At 32.6% G+C, this 21087-nt stretch overlaps 1 protein-coding gene across 10 annotated transcripts in view; it reads left to right on the plus strand.

Moving 5' to 3' along the window:
- Positions 1–21087, plus strand: part of DMD (dystrophin) — a 2285006-nt gene that overhangs the window by 1656327 nt on the left and 607592 nt on the right. For all 10 annotated transcript variants that reach the window (XM_031963631.1, XM_031963630.1, XM_031963635.1 and 7 more), the window contains one exon: positions 4564–4681. In XM_031963631.1, coding sequence (XP_031819491.1) covers positions 4564–4681 — 118 coding nt within the window. The remainder of the gene's footprint in view (positions 1–4563; positions 4682–21087) is intronic.

Raw genomic sequence — 21087 nt, forward strand, 5'->3', positions numbered from 1 at the left:
ATTTTGTACATGAAATTCTTTAAACTCAGATAAGCCATTCAATATATTGGTTTGGTTTTGCTAAATTCATTAGCTATAAGAGGAATTTTTATTTTTTTCTTTTATGTAAAGACTTGGATACCTGATCAGTCCATTCATAGAGAGGTAAAATATAACAAAATAAATGCTATAAGAACTCCTAGTGTTTTAAATTATACAGTGTTTCATTTTCTAAAATTTTTAAGGAACTTGCTTCAAAGAATGCTATTAATAGTCTTCTCAGGTGCTTACATAGCATGTATCTGTCAGCAGAATTAGAGAATCATCCAACTAGAGAACAAGTTTCACAATACCCTAAGAGCTATTTGTTCATTAGAGAGAAAAATGGACTGTTTTAAGTCTAAACTGACATGCTTGCTAATTTCTGCGATAAAACTATTCATTGTGGTCAGTTTTAATTTAGCATCGATTAAGGTTCTGATTGTAGTTGATCAAGTCACTTCTAAAACATACTTCTTTATTGAACTTTGAATTCCTAAAGAAAAAAGAAACCCTAAAGTATTAGAATATTTTAAATTATACAATTTATCTATATAAAGAGAATATGCAAGAATAACCCAGTTTTTCAAACTTGATAGCTATAAGCTGAATTCTTAAAACATCAAAGGATTTAGAAACTGGCTTATTTTTTTCATTTTCCCTTAAAAATACAGAAACCATATAGTTTGGCCTTGTGCTACTCAAAATGCTTACTTAAATCTATAGAATAAAGATGACTTTATCAGAAATTTCTGGGCAATTGCTGTCTGAAAAAAAAGACTGAATGTATTAAAACTTCTACAAATATAGAATTCTAAAGCACATGTTTAGTTGAGTATGTCATAGATGACTAATCTTATCATTCTACTCGAAGAAAATGTTTATCTCTTAAAAATCTATCTATGACTAAATATCTTCTATTATAGAATATTTTCAATTCTCTCCAACTGACTTATGCTACTTACTTCAATTGCTGTCTGGCAATTTGTTCCATATTTCAAACACCCCTTTGTATAAAGAAACCATAAAAGTTAGAAACCTGAAAATTGGATTTTTCTTTTGAACAATCACTGTCTACAAATGTGGAAAATTTGTTACCCACCAGTTTTTCAATACTCTAAGGGAATAAACTCTCAAATAAAATGTATAGTATTTGGATCACTTCTTTCTATTGTTTTAATATTTCTGTCCAAAAGCTATTGAACCTGAATTCTGAAGTCAAACTCCCCACTGATTCTTAGCAGGGTAAAAAATGTGACCTTTTAGAGGGAAAAAAAATCTTGTAAAATTAGTAAGGAGAAAATAGGTCACTTCATAAACTTGCTATCTATCATTTTCCCACTATACACCCTATTAAAATAGCAAGGTTTTACATTTTAGAACCCCACCCCCCAAGATTACCACATGGGAAGATTTTTTTTTCATATCTCAAATCAATCCGCACATTTTGTGAAGAAATTCATGCCAGATATTGTCCTTCCATTGTCAAAAAGTTCAAGTGACAGTGATTTTTTAATCAATGATTATATAGAGAAAATTCCACGGTGACAATGTCATTGTTATTCCTCAAAAATATGAAGGAAATATTTTTAAAACAAAGTTTCACTAAATAAAGAAGATACTAACATTTGACATTTTAAAATTGACATTTTAAAAGCAGTTAAAAAAACCCTTAAGATGCTCCTGAATCTGAAGAAATATGATTTTATATTTATAATTATACTGTTGGCAAGGAAAAACTAATTAAGAGTGCTTCAATCACTAATATGAGGAAAATCAAGCAAACAATTCTCAAGTTTTATCTCATAACAAACCAATCGGCAAGAATATTAAAATTTGGTGACCAGCAGTACTGAAGGACATGTATAGGCACACTAATGCATTGTTGAAATAGTTATGAATTATTGGTCCAATTTTTGGTTGCTGGAAAACTACTTGTAATTATGTGAAGAAAATTACTAAAAGTACCTCTTTAACCAAGAAATTCCACTGAAGGGAGGTAGTTAAGTATATTTCTATAGCTTATACCCTATGCCAGAGTCTGTGCTAAGAACGTTTTACAAATAGTGTCTCATTTGATTCTCACAACAGCTCTGAGAAGTAAATCTTATTATCACAACTTCACAGTTAAGGGAACTGAAACCAAGTTATAAATAACTTGCCCAGGGACACAAAGCTAATTTCTTAGATTGTATGTGAATTCAGGTCTTCCTGAAGCCACACCCTGTTAGCTATCTTCCAGGCCATCTAAACATCTAGCTGCCTTAACATCTAGAAACCTGGAGTCAGGAAGATCTGAGTTCAAATATTGCCTCCAATCTTAGCTTTGTGACCTTAGGAAGTCATTTAACTTGTTTACTACAGTTTCTTCAATGTAAAATTTAGATGATAATGATAGCACTTGCCCTTTGAGGTTACTGTGAGAATCAAATGTGATCATATTTGTATGTGTGTGTCACTCAGTATTTTTATTTTTATACATATATAACATTGTATATATATACACACAAATATCAAAAAAGAAAATATTTGAATCGGACAATATCTCTATAGAGACAGACAAACACAGAGGAGAAAAAGATGTATTCCATATACATGAAAATAGTTCCAGCTGCATTTTTTGTAATAGCAAATATCTAGAAAAAAACTAAATGCCCATAGAATATGAAATAGTTAGATAAGTTGTTGGGTTTTGTGCACGAATGTATTCTAATATTATTAAATTATGAATATTATGGGGAAAAGATGGGAAGACAACCTGATTCCTAGAGAAGTAATCAGAAGGAAAAAAAACAAAGAAACCATTATACACGGCCAGAAAAATGTAAATTAAAATGATAATAATATTGTTTATTTTTATATATTATATTATTAATATATATATATACATATATATATATATATATAAAATCAATGGAAACCAAATATTGCAAAATGACCAAATTTGTTCCCAAAGAGTAGATACAAGAAGTTACCTTCTCCCATTTCTTTGCATAGATGGAACATTGAGTATTGTGTCAGATATTTCTCTTATTTAATTTTACTGAAACATTCTTATTATAAATGAAAAGGTAGATCAGAGTCAGAAAATATTGGTAATAAAAGCAGAATATATCAAAACAAATTTATTTTAAAATATTTAAAGAATCAAAGCAAAAGTTTCCACCTACAGCAAATATGTATTTATTAAGTTTTTCAAAGACTTTATACTGTGGCAATTTAAGAAACATTTATAAAAAAATTGGAATGATTAGTATTTAAAGAATTATTAGAATTACTTAAGAATCTAATTCTTAGAATTAACTAGAATTAAAGAAACTTTTCATGTCTTAACTAGAATTCTAAACTTAGAGTTGGTAGGAATCTGTGTGTGTGTGTGTGTGTCTGTCTGTCTGTTTCTCTTTCTTTATCTGGCACTTTGTATACATTTATATATATATATGTGTGTGTGTGTGTGTATATATATATATATATATATATATATATATACACATGTATATACACACATTATACATGTATAAATACAAAGCACACTCATATATATAAATATTGTGTATATGTGTGTATGTATATTTACATATATATCTTTATATATGTATAGGGATAGGACTTGTGATTTAATTGGTTTAGGTAAGGAAACTTTCTCCATTCAAGTCAATGACTTCTCTGTACCCTATCAGAGAGTCAGGAAGCATTTATTAAGCTACTTCCATGTGCCAGCCAATGTGTCACATCTGATGATACAAACTAATCATCTTATAGTATTGTGTAGATTACTTAAAAGCAAATGACTTACCCTGAGTCACACAGCCCATTTATATCAAAGGCAAACATAAACACTTTCATATTATCATAGCATTTTAGAAGCAGAAGGGCTCCAAGATTTTGAGTAATCTTACTCCTACAGATTAGGGATGAGGAAACTGAAGCCTAAAAAGCAAAACTTAGAAGGTAGTTAGCAGGAAAAGCAAAATTTCTTTTTTTCCATTACTGATATTCAAAGTCTCATCAAGACTGCCCAAAGAATTAGATTACAAGCACAAGCAGTCGTCTGTCTACCAAATAAGTTATCACAATTCAGAATGACAGTTTTTACTCTCAGAATACTTATATTGACTTAAATGAGCCCGAGTGTAGTGATGCAGTTCAACCAAAGCTTTGAAATATTAAGAAGCAAATCTGTAATCAAGATTTCCATTTGCAATTGCTCAAGATATCTATGAATGAAAAACATTTTCTGATCAAATTTTTATGCACAAACCACTGCCGATGAAGTCTATAATAATAACCCGTTCTCTCTTATATTCTAAATATATACATATATGAAAACAGCACTTCCTATAAATAAAAAATGTGCAGAGAAAGAGCACTTTGCCTCTCTCAAAATGCATTCATGCCTGGAGTGCAATTATCCACTTAAAAAGAAAAACCCTCAGAATTACAGAAAACAGCAAATATCGGGAATATCATTGAATAGAACCACAATTTATCCATTATAGATAAGTATTGAGAGCTACTTTTAATTTTATGCGTTTGTTGAACCAGGCAACACTACAGGATTTGGAGCAGCGGCGCCCCCAACTGGAAGAACTGATTACTGCGGCACAGAATTTGAAAAACAAGACCGGCAACCAAGAGGCCAGAACAATTATTACTGATCGCAGTAAGTGGTGTTTGTGCTGCCCTCAGGTTAAATGTTTGGAGCGTTATAGTCATAATGATCATGGTGTTGGACCTGATTTTATTTTTATTTCCTTCAAAAATATGAAAATGATCAGCCTATCAAAAACATGCTAATTAAAAGTATTTCTAATTAGAATTATTTAATTGATTATTGATTATAGTTAGTTGGATATCAGAATTATCTAATTCTAATTAGGTTTATTTATAATTAGTCTTTTGTACATAGTCTTACTAGCCAAATAAACTGCTAGCTTCTCCATATTTGATGATTCCTTCCTACTAAACGAATGGATTCTTACTTTCTACCCCTCCTTGGTCTTACATTTCTCTGTCCTACTCTTTTATTTTTTTTTTTTTCTCCTGGAAACTCCCCTCTAAATAATTCCCCAAAGCCACAGTCATACCCATGTCATTGTTAACAAACTCTATTTCATTCATCCTATACGTTTTCTCCTCTCATTCTTTCTAAAGTGCACATAGAAACCTAGATTTCTCCAGAAGATATGTCACCTTTTCTCATCCTTTACAGGACTGGCTGGTTTTGGTTTTTCCTCTTTTGCTCCATGAAATACTTACACAAAAAAGAAAATTTATCACATAACATTTAGAGCAAGTATTTATGTAGCACTGAAAGGTTTGTAAAGCCCCATGAATATAATTCATTTCATCTCAAAATCCCTGTGAGATTTTCTCCATTTTATGGATGAGGTGACCAAGGCTAAGGTGGATTAATTGATTTTCCCTATTTTACACAGTTCATGTGTCCAAGGTGGAATTTGAACTCAGGTCTTCCTGATTCCAAATCTAGCACTACACTACCTAGTTGCCCCTTCTCCCCACTGCCATAACCAGTACCTTCCTTTTACCACAATTGCTTAGCCAATTTTAACTCTTTTGGGATCCATTCTATCTTTATTGGCACATCCTTGTTCCTTTTATCTATGAATAACCAAGTGCTCTCCTCTCTTCTTACATGTTTATAGTAATAACTTTCCCATTTAGTGTTCAATTACTTGTTGATAACCTACGAAATACCCAGATCTCTAAGTTCATCAACCTCTCATTTGCCATAAAATCTATCTTTACTGATCATCTCTACCTCACAGAATCACAGGGACACCATTAGTCCCTTCTAGGAATAGCTTTTACTCATATTTCACCATCACCTAAAATTGTGTTATGAAATGAAAGCTGAAATTGAATTTTCTTTTTTAATTTTAAATAATAGATTTTTATTTTCAAAATATATGTAAAGGTAGTTTTCAAAATTCATCCTTGCAAAACCTTGTGTTCCAAATTTTTCTCCACTTCTTTCCCCAAACCCCTCCCCTAAATGGCAAGTAATCCAATATATGTTAAACACATGCAATTCTTCTATACATATTGTCACAATTGTCATGCTGCACAAGAAAAATCAGATAAAAAGGGGGAAAAATGAGAAAGAAAACAATATGCATGCAAACAACAACAAAAAAGGTGAAAACACTATGTTGTGATCCGCTCAGTTCCCATAGTCCTCTTTCTGGGTGCAGATGACTTTATCCATCAAAAGTCTATTAGAATTGGCCTGAATTATTTCATTGTTGAAAAGATCCACATTCATCAAAATTAATCATCAAATAATCTTCTTGTTGCTGTGTACAACATTCTCTTGGTTCACTTCATTTAGCATCAGTTCATGTAGGTCTCTCCAGGGCTCTCTGAAGTCATCCTGCTGATCATTTCTTATAGAACAATAATATTACATAACATTCATTTCCCTAATCGATGGGCATCCACCCAGTTTCTAGTTCCTTGCCATTACAAAAAGGGCTGCTACATTTTTGCACATGTGGGTCCTTTTCCCCCTTTTTATGATCTCTTTAGGATACAGGCTCAATTGAAACATGCCAAATCAAAGGATATGCACATTTGATAGTCCTTTGGACATAGTTCCAAATTGCTTTCCAGAATGGTTGGATCCATTCACAACTCCCCAACAATGTATTAATGTCCCAGTTTTCCCACATTCCCTCCAACATTTACAACAATCTTTTCTTGTCATATTAGCCAATATGAGAGGTGTGTGATGGTACCTCAAATTTTCTTAATTTGCATTTCTCTGATCAATAGTGATTTAGAGAATTTTGAAATTCCATTTTCTGAGTACAGTCTTTGGTTGTTTTATCTCATTTCTCCTAAACCTACTTCTCATTCACACCATGACCTCCAGTCTCTCCATATAAATGCTATTTTCCCAATAATTCCTATTCCGGTATACAAAACACCCAAAGAAAATTGCAGAAATGTAGAATAGTCTAATGTAATATAGAACCCAAGGTATCTTTTCAGAAATTAATAGTGCAGATTAGATAAGCAGTAGTACACTCACAGCAGAAGTGTTAAGGGAAATCCACAAGGCAATCATATTTGTTTCCTAAAACGGAGAGACTTCAGATTATAAAGAGAGAAGGAATGATAGATGCAACAAGTTCCAGAAGGAAATAGGAAAGAATGGGATTAAAGACATAAAGGGGTTGTTAGAACTTGTCACATGGAATACAGGGAAAGTTTCTCAGAATTTATACAGAGAACTTGAGAATCAAATACAGTTTAATTACGTTTCCTTTGAATTTCCCAATTACTGTCAAGGAAACTGCCATCCTGACAGCCAGATTCCAAAGTCTTCTTCAACTTTTCACTCACCCTACAGAAACCATCCATTACCAAATATCACCATTCTGTCTTCACGAGCTCCCCCCTCTCTCTACTATAGATAGATGCACTATCTCAGTGCATGCTCTCATCACTACTCACTTGGCAAGTCACAAAACCCTTGGAAATAGTTTTCTTGCTCTGTCCATGCTTTATTCAGGTACTGAGGAGATTTTTCTAAATCTTAGGGTTGGCCATGTCTGCTCCCCACTGTCCAATCTAATAAAGTACAGTAGTTCCATATTTCCTTCTAGACTGAATATGAATAATGTCTTCCATTTGACATTTAAAGCTCTTAATAGACTGATTCCATCTTCTTTTCTAGTTCTCTCAAACATAACTGTCTTCCATACACTCTATGATCCAGAGACCCTCATCTCCTTGAAGTTCCTCAAACATGATATTCTGTTTCCTTTTTCCTTACCTTTGCCTTGACTGTCTCCTATAACCTGTATTTTCTGGCACTTCACATTCAGCTTTTATAAGATACCTCTTTAGGTCTCCCTACCTACTAGGGCCTTCTTGATGAAGTCACCTTCCATCTTACCCTGAATATATCTTGTATACACATAGTTGTCTACATGTTGTCTCTTTAGTTGGGATATATACTCCTGGAGGATAGAGATTTATTTTGCTTGCTTACCTGGCCCTAGTGGTCATAGGGAGGAGATATGTTTGGAGATTTTTATTATATGAGTAGAATTTTAGCACTGGTATACTAAAATATTGTCCTTTTCATTTGCTTTTGGAAGGCATCTCAGTCCATGGCAAGTCTCTCCATTTTGGGAGAAGACCATGATTGTCCCTCACCCCAATTACTCTTCAGTCCTTTGCCATATGGCTTCCAGTACCATCATTTTATTGACATTGCTTTCCTAGATCTTAGATACAGATCTAAGTCTTAAGGCCTTTTCTCATTCTTCGCTACTGTAACATGTAAACTGCTTTCAATACTGTTGACCACTCTCTTGGATACTATTGTCCTTTGAATTTCTCTTAGTTCTTGTTCTGACTATTTCTTCTCAATGTTCTTTATTAAATTATTAACAATATCTGTTCCCTAAGCATGGAAGTTCCCCATGTCTCCATATGAAGTCTTCTCTAAATTTAATTTCTCCTAATATTATCTCATCTAATTTCTAGGGTTATTAAATCTAAATCTAAAATCTAAATATCTAGCTCAAGCCTCTCACTTGAGTTCTCTTTTCATTTCTCCAGCTGCCTGCTGGACATCTATTCCTGAATTTCTCACTACACACATATATATTTACACACACACACACACACACACACACACACATCCCTTTATAAATGTGATTAGGCCACAATATTAATACTGACCTTCTAGTAAGTGCTATGACACTGTACTTTTATTCTATACAGTCCTTTTTCTATAGTAAAGTTTGACTGAGGATAAAACAGAATCTCTCAAATAAAAGCCACGCTATAATGAAATCCTACTATACTTCATATAAAAATGCAGATACAAACCATGTTTCAAATCCTTTCTTCATTTCAAGTTAGCCATTTAGGATGTGTTATAATCTGTGATTAGTCATCTTTCTTTTTCTTTTCCGTTTTTGGTTTGGAATTTACTGATTAAAATGCTTGCTGATTCAAAAAGGTGTCAAGAAAGAACAACTTTAGCTCTCTCTGCATTTGTTTCTGATTTGGGAAAAGACATTGGCATATGAGAATGATTCCAAGTCTAGAATCATTTATAGATCACTCTGATCATCCAAGGCAGAATTTTGTGTTTATACAAAATGAATCTTCATAGGTTTTTTTTTTCAATTTTCTTTCACATATTGTGACCATAATGCTATAATTAGTGATTAAACTATTATTTTCTAGACATAAATTAAACTCTTTTGTAAACATTATTAGCTCATTCCTACTTCCATCAAAGAAACTTTAAAATATCTAATATAATCAGAGGGAATTACTTCGGGAGAGGCTTTAACTAAATGAATGACAAAACATTTATTAAGCACTTACTGTACTAAATAATGAGAAAGCATACAAAAAGTGGGGATAGTCTCTGACATCAAGAATCTCACATTCTAATGGAAAGATAACCTAGATAAGTGGCATCAACTCCAAACAGAATGGAAAGTTTTAGTGGTCCTGAGGGTGTAGCAACAAAACAGATGGTAATACATCTGCTTTAATGTCATTTTCATTGACACCATATGATAGTTGACAAGTTGCACCATTTAACAGCACTAAGAATTTTGGTGCCAAGAACTTTCTTTTCTGCCTCTTTAGTAGCATTGGTTGTTGGGGATACAGCACCTGTAGAAGCAGTTACTAGATCCTTTTGCTCTGGGGGTGCTTCTTAGGATGATGGTTTTAGGGGATAAACTGATAACAGGACCATTGGTTTGGAAGTTGCTTGAACTATCAGAGCTCTTGTAATTACTGTCTTATCAGTAGCAGTTGGTCATCAGCTAGTACTTTTGAATTTAAATTCTTATGATTGGCTAAGCAATTAAACATTGATACATGCTGTTTTTTAGGGAGGAAGGCTCTATATTATAGTTAAATAGACACTCAGTTATAAATGATTTACTTGCTGAAAGGTCATGCCTATAAAGAGCTAAGCAAGACTACCATTATACAGAAAAATCTAGTAATGTATTCCCTTGCTTCCCATCTTAATGCTCAATTTAAAAAAAAAAAGCATTGCATAACTGGTATGTATGATTCTTGATTCCATATTTTAAATCAGTGAAGTCAGACTCAGATTAAAACAGGACACATTGACTTAGAAAACCGTGTGCTATTGTATTTTTATTCATCGTTGCAAAATATTTCCTAATCACATTTTAATCTGGTTCAGGCTGCACTTGGAAGTATTATGGACTACAATATGGAATACCTCTGCCTTACATGAAATAATTTCACATGTCAACTGCTGTTTAATTTGCATTAGCAGTACTTTAGTGACTTCTAAACTGCAATGGCCTTAAATAGTGACTGAACTTCCAAAGACACTACCTCCTAATGGGTTGCATAACTACTAAGGGACTGTATAACTATCCCACTTGTGAATCATCTGTGGATCATATCTAGGAAAAATCTAAAAATGGTATTTTTAAAATGCAGATTTGGATGTAGCACATAGAAATCTTACATCTTATTCCACAAATGAAAATTTATTTTGAGTATTTCTTTTTCACAAAAGGATAGCTAGTTATTCACTATAAAGTCTTCAATCAACAATCTCTAAATATTTTCTATTTTATTCTGCCATTTTTTTTCATAGAGCATTAATGGTTTTTTCCTCACATTTCACATAGTATAACAAAAAATTGAGTGACCTGAGTATGTTTGCATCTTGCTGCTAATGCCTAGTGATTTAAATTGTTCTGCTTACTTGTTCCTGTGCCTTTTAAGATTTGCCTTTATGAATGTTTCTGACTTAATGGAAAGATTCTAATCCAAATCACCCCCCAAAAAATCATTTTCTTGAAAGCAAGTGTCTATTACGATATGTCATTTGCTTATTAAGAACCCAAGCTTGAATGCTACCTCAGAGATGTGATTTGGGCCTTTAAGAATGGTATTGAGACTTTTATGACAGGACATGTTTATCTAAACAATGTCATTTGCAGTCCTTTGGCACTATGGTATATCTCTCCATTTGAAATCTTTGAAATGGAAAGGAAATTCAATACTCATAAAATTCCAATAGTGTTTTAAATAGAATTTTCTTTGTATAGGTTTAGTCTTCCCTTCGAAAGGGACAGAAATAAAATAGCAACTCATAAAAATGAATCCCCTTATTTGAAGGTTTTCCCCTGCTTCATTATCTCTGTGAAATTGCCGAAATGAAATATTTAGGAAGGACTCAGATAAAGTAAAACTTGTTTAATATGTATGGAATCTTATATTAAAATATTTTTTCCTCCCAGGTAAATCATGATTTATAACTTTGTACATCTGGGAAAATCCATACATAGTAATTAAATTCTATCTAGAGGAAATCGAATAAAGAAATCCCTGTGCACTTGTAATACCCTTGGGAAAATTTCTCTGACTGGTCAGCTTCGAATGAATATGTTTCACTCTATCTGTGGACCTTCGTGATTTTCATTGTCTTGTCCAGGTTGTTTATTTGAATATAACCTAGTTGTGATCAGCTTGGTTAGTTAGAGAGTGAATTCTATTTTAAGTGAGGTCGAATGATAAGTATTGAATTCTTTGCAGTGGCTGATTTTTTTAAATTGCTGCCTTGTGTTTCCTCTGCCTAACCAGTTATTGAGTTTGTTTCAGAAAACTTAATCACTCTTTTCAGCTCCTATCTCAAAGGAATTGTAATATTGGACTCAAGGCTTTTATACCTGAAGCAGTAAAGGTACAAAAGAAGCTGAGATCACATTTTTGCATATTACTTTAAAATATTACTTATTATGCTATGTTTAGGCATAACTATCACCTCTGTTTATTTCACAATTAACAAAAGTGAAGAGGTTTTTCTTGACATTTTGTCTTGGAATCCCTAATTGAAACTAGTCCATTGTACCCAATATTCATTAAGCACTGACTTTTGCAAAACATTATGCAGGGTGCTGTAAATATAAAGCCCTAATTTCTTCTGAGTGTACTGAATCTTATTCTCATTCCCTCTCTTCCTCTCTCCCTCTTCCCCCCCCTCCCCAGCTCTTCTTCTCTCTGTCTCTGTCTGTCTATCTGTCTGCCCCTCTCTTTCTCTCTTTTTGTCTGTCTGTCTCTCCATCCCTCTCTCCCCCTTCTCCCCCTTCTGTTTGTCTCTCTTTCATTATAGCTTTAATGTGAGAACTCTGTGTAAAATTAAGTGATAAAAGCAGATGGTTGGTGGGGGGAAAGATAGGCACATAGGAGTTCAGCACTAGATCAGGCATAAAATGTAAAATAATTTTTATGTGAGAACTTAACTTTTAGGATCAATTTCAAGGTATCACTAATCTGGACATCAATTTTATGATTCCCATACACATTTCCCTATTTTAAATCTTATAATTCATTCAATAGTCCCTCATATATTGAATGCTAACTTTGTGTAGAGTGACCCCTTAACTGCTAGGAAAGAGATGCTAAGTTTAGATAAGACTTCCCGGCCTATACAAAGCTTACCACCAACGTAATTTTCTTACCAGTATTGCAAGTTTATAGCTAAGAGTTCAAGTATTTAAGAAATTATTGGCAGAAATAGAAACATTAGAATATCTATGTTGAATTAAGTTTGCTCCCATAAACTTTTCTGGTTTCCTAAAATGTATAAGTTGCTCTGGAAGAAGCAAAAATGGATGACAGCTCTTGTCTTTGTGATGTAAAATAATGAATTAACAAAAAAAAGCATAGCTCAGAAGAATAAACTTGGCATTAAAAATATTTGAAATCAGATCTCTCTGAAGTTTATGTGGACACTGAACCAAAAAGAAAATAAAAGTTTACTAGTTGTAATAGATGGAGGATCCCGAATTGGCCATACTTCAAGGAGAAAAAAAAAATCTCCATTTATAAAATAAAGCATGATATATGAGAATTGTAATAGTGATTGGTAATAACTAAGATTGTTGAATCATTTCTATTTGCTCTTCACCCTACAGCTACAAGGAATATTACCTGTGAGTTTTATGATGCTCCTCCACTCTGGGAAGGAGATCTGTAATTCTTTTAATCTTTTTGTTAGCTCTGATCTTCCAGGCAGAGATAGTCTTTCTGTGAAAGTGTTAGATTTATCAATGTGACTCTTTTCTAGAGGGATGTTTTCCCCCTCAGTTTCTTCCTCCCAATGTCTTCTCAATAAATTTATGTCCACACATACACGCACATACTTCTCTATGAAGACAAAGCAAACATTTAAAAGAAAGAAAGTTAAAAAGACTTTCTTCCTGAGCCTAGAGAAAATGTCTTCAGGCTACCAAGAAAGAACTCAAGCATAATAGGAGATAAAGGATTATTGTTTTAGGATCCTTCTATGAGGTTGGGGAGAGAGTAAACAGGGTTTAGTGTCTCAGTTTCTGATCCAACACACCTGTGAATGTGCTGAAACAGACTTACTTTCATAGATTTGTCCCCTTAAAGGTGGTTGCCTCTCCCTGGGCTTCCATTTCCCCAGTTCTACTAAGAGCTACTTTCTGCTCTCTAACTCCAGCAACCTTCTGTCCCCTTAGGAGCTGCTGTGTGTCTCATTAGCTCACTGAACTAACTATTAAAGGTTATCCTGAAACATAGCCTATTGTTCTTTATCCTTCTTTTCAGATTCATTTAAGAATATAATTAATTCATACTTCATAAAGGCATTACTTATATTTCCTTTAATGTCTTATTATTGGTCCCTTTTTTTCTGACCAAATTCTGGGTTTTCTAGGACCAGTCCCTAAGAAAGAGAAAATATTTGGCCTTGTAATTTTTTTAATCTGAAGATATGCATTAACTCCCAATTTTAAAGCAACTACATCAATTCATTGTTTTCTTCTGCCAAATACATACACACATGTATAATTTTTTCACGCTGAAATTTAAAGTAAGCCATGTTTGTTTTTTTTTTTACAATTTAATTAAAAAAAACTTTTCCTAATGAGATGATTCCAAATAGTTTTATCACATCTCTTGCTTACTAAAGAGCGTTTCTTATTTTAGAATTGCATTCAACTATATACATTCCCTAAGGATTCCCTAAGGATATTACTTGCAGTTGGCCTTTTATCACTAAAAACAGTTCTTAAGATTTGTATTTGCCAGGAAAACAAGGGCAACAACACTATCCTGTATAGTACATAGTGTGTGCCAACAGATACTCTGTAATTAACTGTACACTGTACACCTTTAATTTAATGTTTTTGCATTAATTTACAGATCCCATAAAGACAGTTCCCAGTGTAGGCACCAAATAGCTCATCTGTCAGTGATCCTGGTTATTTTGCTTTTCTACTTCCTTTTTTCCTTATTCTTCTCTAATTCCAAATCTCACCTTCTCCTTAGCATTTCCGTAAGATTCAGCTTTCAATCCTGCTCTTTTCCCCTCTCCTTTGAAGGTCTCATTTACTCATGCCTGCAACTGTCAAGATATGGTACAAAGAACACAACCTGAAGATAGAAACATGTTTGGGCTCTATTTTGAACATTTTGTAGCTGTGTGCCTATGAGCAAGAAATTTACTCACTGAGCCTCAGTTTCCTCATCCATTCATTAATAATCATAGCATCAAGACACAGAAAAGTGCTCTTGCAACTTTAAAATATTACATAAATATGAATAATTAACATGCTAATGATGACTACAAAATCTTTATATGTGGTACAAATTTCTCCATATTTTTGTTGTGCAGTAGAGAGATTTCTGTGTAAATATTTCAGTTTTACCTAAAACTCAGTGGGTCTAAAATGAAATTCTCTTTTCTCTTCATCCTTCTATAATTGTTAAATCAAACTTCTTAGAACTATAAGACATCAAAGCCCTATGCAAATTAAAAGCCAGAAAGGCTCATTAGATGGTGTAGTGATGTCAAGTTCAAGTAGTAAGTAGATATTTGAAGGCTGCATATTGACTTAAAACAACACAGATTAACATTATCTTTGCCTGCTTCCTCATCTATAAAGTGGATGCACCTATTTCCCAGGATTGTTGTGAGAATCAAATGAGACGGTAATTACAATGTGGTTTGCAAACCAGAAAGCCCTCTATAAGTGCTAACTGCTGTTTTGTTATCATCATCATCATCATCATCAATTTTTTTTAGCTTTGTGTCCTTTAGCATTTAATAATAGTATTCTGTATATAGTATATTTTAAAAAATAAGTTTTGTTTTAAATAGGATTGAATTTACATAAGTTTTTCTGCTCCCCAAAATGGGAAAAAATGTATAATTAGGGACTCAAAAATGTAAAATTTAATTGGATTAATGACAATCTATTGGGTTCACTCCATCGATGGAAATTTCCATCATCTCCTTCTTTGATAGGTGATGTTTCTTAGTTGTTGCTAAGGAAAGTTAAGGGGTTTCCTAACTTTGTCTTTTGGAGTTGCCATATTTTGCAGAAACAATGGATCTAGAATATGCAGAAGACCTTGCATATCAAAGATGAAATCCACCCTAAACTAACATAATATGTTATTTGCATCCCAAGCTGGGCACCCTGTGTTTTCTTGAGAGACAAGACAGGTACCAGACAATTTGCTAAGAAATTTACAGAGTAGCTGGGACCCTTGTTGATAAGTAAAGCATCCTACCTTCATGGTCTAGTAGTTCCCAAGGGAAAAAAAATGTGGTTTTTATCATCACATGCATCCTCCCCTTCAGGAGGAGCTTTGCCTTTTTCCTACCTTTACTACAGCTTTCCCCCTTCCATACCATGTCCTTTTAAGGTGGAAATTTCTGTTTTTTCTTCCTTCTTTGTGGTACTATCATAAATATGTAAACTTCTGAAGGATTATGAACTCTTTGGGTTTCACATGCATGTTCATTTCTCTTGTAATAAATCTAGTTTTCATGTAAGCTTTGTAAAGTTGTACTTGGCTGTTGACATTGTGGCTACATTGTTGGCCAGAACTCTGGCGCTGAGCCTCTCCATCCATAAGCCACTGCTCAGATGACAAATGTGCCACAGAAAGCAGGTAAAAGCATTGTTGCATGTACTAAGAAGCTTTCTATGTAGGTAGGATTTTGCTATATTTGCCAAACCTTTAAGAGCCCAGAGTGATTCTACTATATCACAAGGATACATCAGAGGAATATTTTAATAGAAGATCTTTTGCATCTGTATATGTAAAACGAGTATAATCATAAGTCCTGCTCCTTGAATCACTGTAATATTGTAAAAGAGATAATATATGTAGTGGTACTTTTACCTGTTTATAAATAAAATCCCATGTAATTTTAAGGGATTATTGTTGTTATTATATAAATCAAGTTTCTGCTCTTAAAAAGACAGTCAAATCAGTGCTTTCTTTAAAACAAACCTCACTAAGCATCTGCTCTGATTACAGGTCTTCCTCTTATTATTTTCTAAAAATATTGAAGTTTATTATGCATTGTGTACTTGTCATGAAAATTTCACTAGGCTTATAAATTGTATTATTCACTAAGTCCTAACCCAAATATAAATATACATATAATTATATAATACAACCCAAATGTAAACATGCATATAATTATACACATACATAGAAAGATAGAATTTAAATTAAAATAATATATATGTATGTATATGTATGTGTATAATATTGCATATGTATATATTGTCATAACAATATTATATATCACAATACTATATGTGTTATGTGTGCATATATATGCATATATATTTGTTTTTTCTCTGTCTCTTTTTTCATTAAGAAGAGAACATGAAATTCCATTAAGCATATAAATAAAATAAAATTAGGAAATAGTTCAATTTCACCTGATGGATAGTCAGGAGTAAAAGAATGGGTAATGAAGAAGAGAGACAGAAAGGGACAAATGAGACAGGGCTGCAGAGAGAAAGAGACATAAACATTTTTCTCAAAGAGTAGGAGCCCCATCTGATGGCTTTTAAAAGAATTAACAGTAAAGATTTGCAAGACTTTATTGTGTTTTTCTGACTGTATTTATAAAGGAGGATATCACTTCTTGCTGCTTACCTCATGGCTTCAAAAAATGCATCAATCTTTCTTTGGATATTTGGCCTCAGGACTGTGAGTATTTCTTCCAAGATTATCACTCACAACCCATAAACACCTTTTTCTTATGTGTGACTTCTACAAGACATCCATCTGGCACTCTGTGGACCTTCCTCTGTCTCTTAACACTGAAGAGATAGCAGTTTAGCACAAGACCTGTCTGTCTCTTAGTTTTATTTCATAACTAGTGAGGTCCATCTCTTTTCTAGTGTATATACATATAAAATGAAAGAATTAAATTAATGACCTTCCCAATTCTGAATCTATAATGCTCTTATCACTTTGTTGCATATCTTTCTGTTCACATTTCATCACTGTTAACATGCAACTGCTTCTTTATACTTACTATATGCATCTCCTTTTATCTTGATTTACCCACAATCTTGGTTATTCCAAGAGTGTGATATTTTACAAATTTCATCTATATAGCATTATCTGAAAGCAGCTGGTTGAACATAAAGTTTAGAATCAGAAAACTTGAGTTCAGTTTTTCCTAAACATTTACTATTTGTGTGAGTATTTACTATTCCATACAAGTCATTTAAATGCTCTGTGTCTCACTTTTGTAAAGTGAATTTTGTAACTCACTTGTAAAACAGACAATAATAACATCTATCTCACAAGTTCAAATGAATTAACATTATGTAAAGAATTATGCAAATATTAATATGATATAAATGCTAGCTATTATCTTTAAAAATCAGTAGGGGGCATATTTCCATGAGGCAAAAGCCTTGGAAAATGTTAAGACATAATTAATTTTAAAATTAAATTAAATGTTGCAGTGAATAGAGATTTCTCAAATCAGCTGTTGGGGCAGCTAGGTGGCACAGTGGCTAGAGCACCAGCCCTGAAGTCAGGAGGACCTGAGTTCAAATATAGTCTCAGACACTTAACACTTCCTAGCGGGGTGACCCTGGGCAAGTCACTTAACCCCAATTGTCACAATAACAAAAATTATATACTATAAAGATTCTTCCACACATTCTTTTTTAGTCATCTGCTATACAGATACATTAATTTCCTGGTCATAAAGCTAATAACATTTCTATCCTTTCCACAGCATTTTTGTTACAATTTTTAAAATTATATTGACATATTTTGTTTTGATGCATAAAGTAATTCCCAATAAATATTGCTTCCATACTACATGTCCAACCAAAAAGAGTTAAGTAAAATTGACAAATATGATAATTGCCATATATTTTAATAAAAATTTTTCTATTTGTTGATAGAAAGAATATTAGAATTAATAATTTGGATTGACCATCATACTTTGCTTGAGCTTTTTCATTTTAATGTTGTCACCATTTACATTATTGTAGTCATTGTATATGTTGTTATTTGTTCCTTCAATATATACCTGTTTATATAAATTTTCTTATTTTTCACTTTTTTTTTACACTCCTGGCTCCTTACTAAAGAATATTTTATTATATTGTCATACCACACTTTCTTTAGTTCTTCTCAAATTGTTGGGCACATAATTTGAAACAACAATAAACAAAAATAAAAAATAATTTACAGAAAGAAAGCATTAGAATTAAGAGAGACTAGGAAAGACTACCTAGAGAAAATGGGATTTTATTTGGCATTTGAAGGAAGCCAAGCACGTGAGTAGGCAGTGATAAGCATAATAATTGAAAAACTAGAGATGTTTAGATCTGTGATTTGAAGACTTGGAGGGAATCTTCAAGAATTTAGAGCTCTGTCATAAGAAAGGTAAGATTTGTTCTATACAGGCCCATTAACTAATTAGCAATAATTAAGTGAATTTAGGTTCTATATATGAAAAAATAAATCCTAAAATAGAATGGACATCTTCAGAAGGATGTCAGTTCTCCATTACTGAAGGTCTTCACACACAAGCTGGATGACTACTTGTCAGGTTTGTAATAAAGTGATTCTCAATCTGGCCTGCTCTAAGTTATTGAGGGAAAATTTTAAAAGGTGACTTTTCCTCTCCATTTTTCATGGTTCAGAGGTTCACTGCTTTGTACCTTTCCAGATGCAAAAGGAACAGTAGGGTTGATTATACCTCCATCAAAAAGTAGAATATATCAAATCTTCTATGATGTGATTTCTTAAACTAGTGATTCCAAATAGCTCCATAAATCAAGCATGGAAAAATCAGGTAATAGTATAAATCTCTAACTGCTACACTAAGTCTTATCTTCAGTAAAGTGCACTTGACTTTCTTTAGCCATTAGTAATAGATATAGTCATTTTCTAGGATAATCTTCCTCTGGATCCATAAGAGGTCACACATGCCTGGGGAGAGCAGTATAAGAATTTTGGAGATTTAACAGGAATAGTTGAAAAAATAAAATGATGGAGAACATTATATAAACCATGAATTACTATTCCCTAGCCAATGTTATTTCATTCTCCAAGAATTAATTGCCAAAATTCCTTCTAAAAATCTATACTTCTTCTAGTTCAAGGTGAAGATGTGTTTTAGTTTCCAAAATGTTTTTCTCATGCAACATTTTTTAAAAATCATATTTATTTTATCCTGAGCTCAAATAAAGCAAGCATTTTCATAACATAGTGAAATAGAGAAAAAATATGATTATACATTGAATTGCAAATATATCATATACAACTTGCTTTTCCTTTTACTTTGAGTGACTAAGTCATTTTGACTGTTATAAATAGCTAAAATAATTATATATGAAGGAAGATGCTATCTGTATCAGGGAAATTATAAACAAGAAATATATATTATATATTATACATGTTTGCATCTAATCCTAGCCATGTCTAGGATGGGGGATAAAAAAAGGAAAAAATTTAAATGATGCTCTTATTATAGTACTGGGCAAGCAAGTTATATTTCAGTTCATAAAACTCAAACAAGTAGAAATGTACAGTTCTGAACAATATATTTCACATTGTAAGATTCTCTAGATATCATCACTAATGTAGCCTTAATACAAAGATAAGAAATTTATTTTTAGTTTTTGTAAGTAGGAAACGATTCAGTTGAAGAAGCTGTCCTGTCCTGGGTGAAATACCCTTTGATCTCAGTGAGCTTATATTGCTATGGTCACTAAAATGGAAGATCTATTTCTAATGAATAAAGACTACTTCTGGGTCCTTGTTCATGTTCTATAAAACTGAACCATCTTTGGAGAATGGAGAATGATACTAAGGTATTATTTTAAAGAAGTTTTGACCTATGTGATGTTGGATAGCTAACTTAAACCTAATTTGTTTCATTTTCCTCTCATATAAAATGGGGAAGTTCAAGTAGATGACTCCTAAAATCCCTCCCAGTTCTAGACATGATTTTTATATATCTGGCTCAGTCTCTACTTGAATGAATGTTTATGTTCTTTTTTTTACCCAGTTTTATTTTTTTTTATTCTTAGTCATAAGGAATGGCTCTTTTGGGAAAAAGAAGATGGAGATATGTTGGGGAATATAAATCATGTAAAAAGAAAAAATAATGTTCATGACATAGGTATTTTCATGAATGGTCCCACAAATGTATAAATTAATGTATCATTTTAAGAATTATTTACAAAATCATTCAATTAATAAACATTTATCTAATTATTTATTATGTGTGTCATACATTTTGCTAGGTATTGATGATACAAATGAAATAACCTGTGCCCTTAATCAAAAAGCCTTCATTATGTTGGGAGAGACAAGATGTATGTATATTTAAAATGAAGGGGAAGGGAAAGGGACCATCAGTAGGTTAGTTCAAAAAGTTCTTCGTGCTTAAGATAGTGATGGAAATAAATAATGATTCTTGGAGCCTTACCACCATAAATGCATATGTAGAATGTTATAAAGTCTCAGGAATCTTGCCTTGTCATTTGGCTTTTTAATCCAAACACATAGTAGGAAAAATATAGAATTTTTCAAATGAAAACTTTATTAAAATAAAAGCCCTACCCCCATGCATCAGTGTTATTTTTCACAAATAATAATTCCTGATTCTTGAAAAATGCTTTGCAGTTTTAAGAACCTTCCTATCCATTATCTTATATGAGCTTCGTGTGAAATAAGCTTTTTTTCTTCCTTCTCTAT

The sequence above is a fragment of the Sarcophilus harrisii genome, chromosome 3 (genome assembly GCF_902635505.1).
Source record: "Sarcophilus harrisii chromosome 3, mSarHar1.11, whole genome shotgun sequence".
In the NCBI taxonomy this organism is placed as follows: domain Eukaryota; kingdom Metazoa; phylum Chordata; class Mammalia; order Dasyuromorphia; family Dasyuridae; genus Sarcophilus; species Sarcophilus harrisii.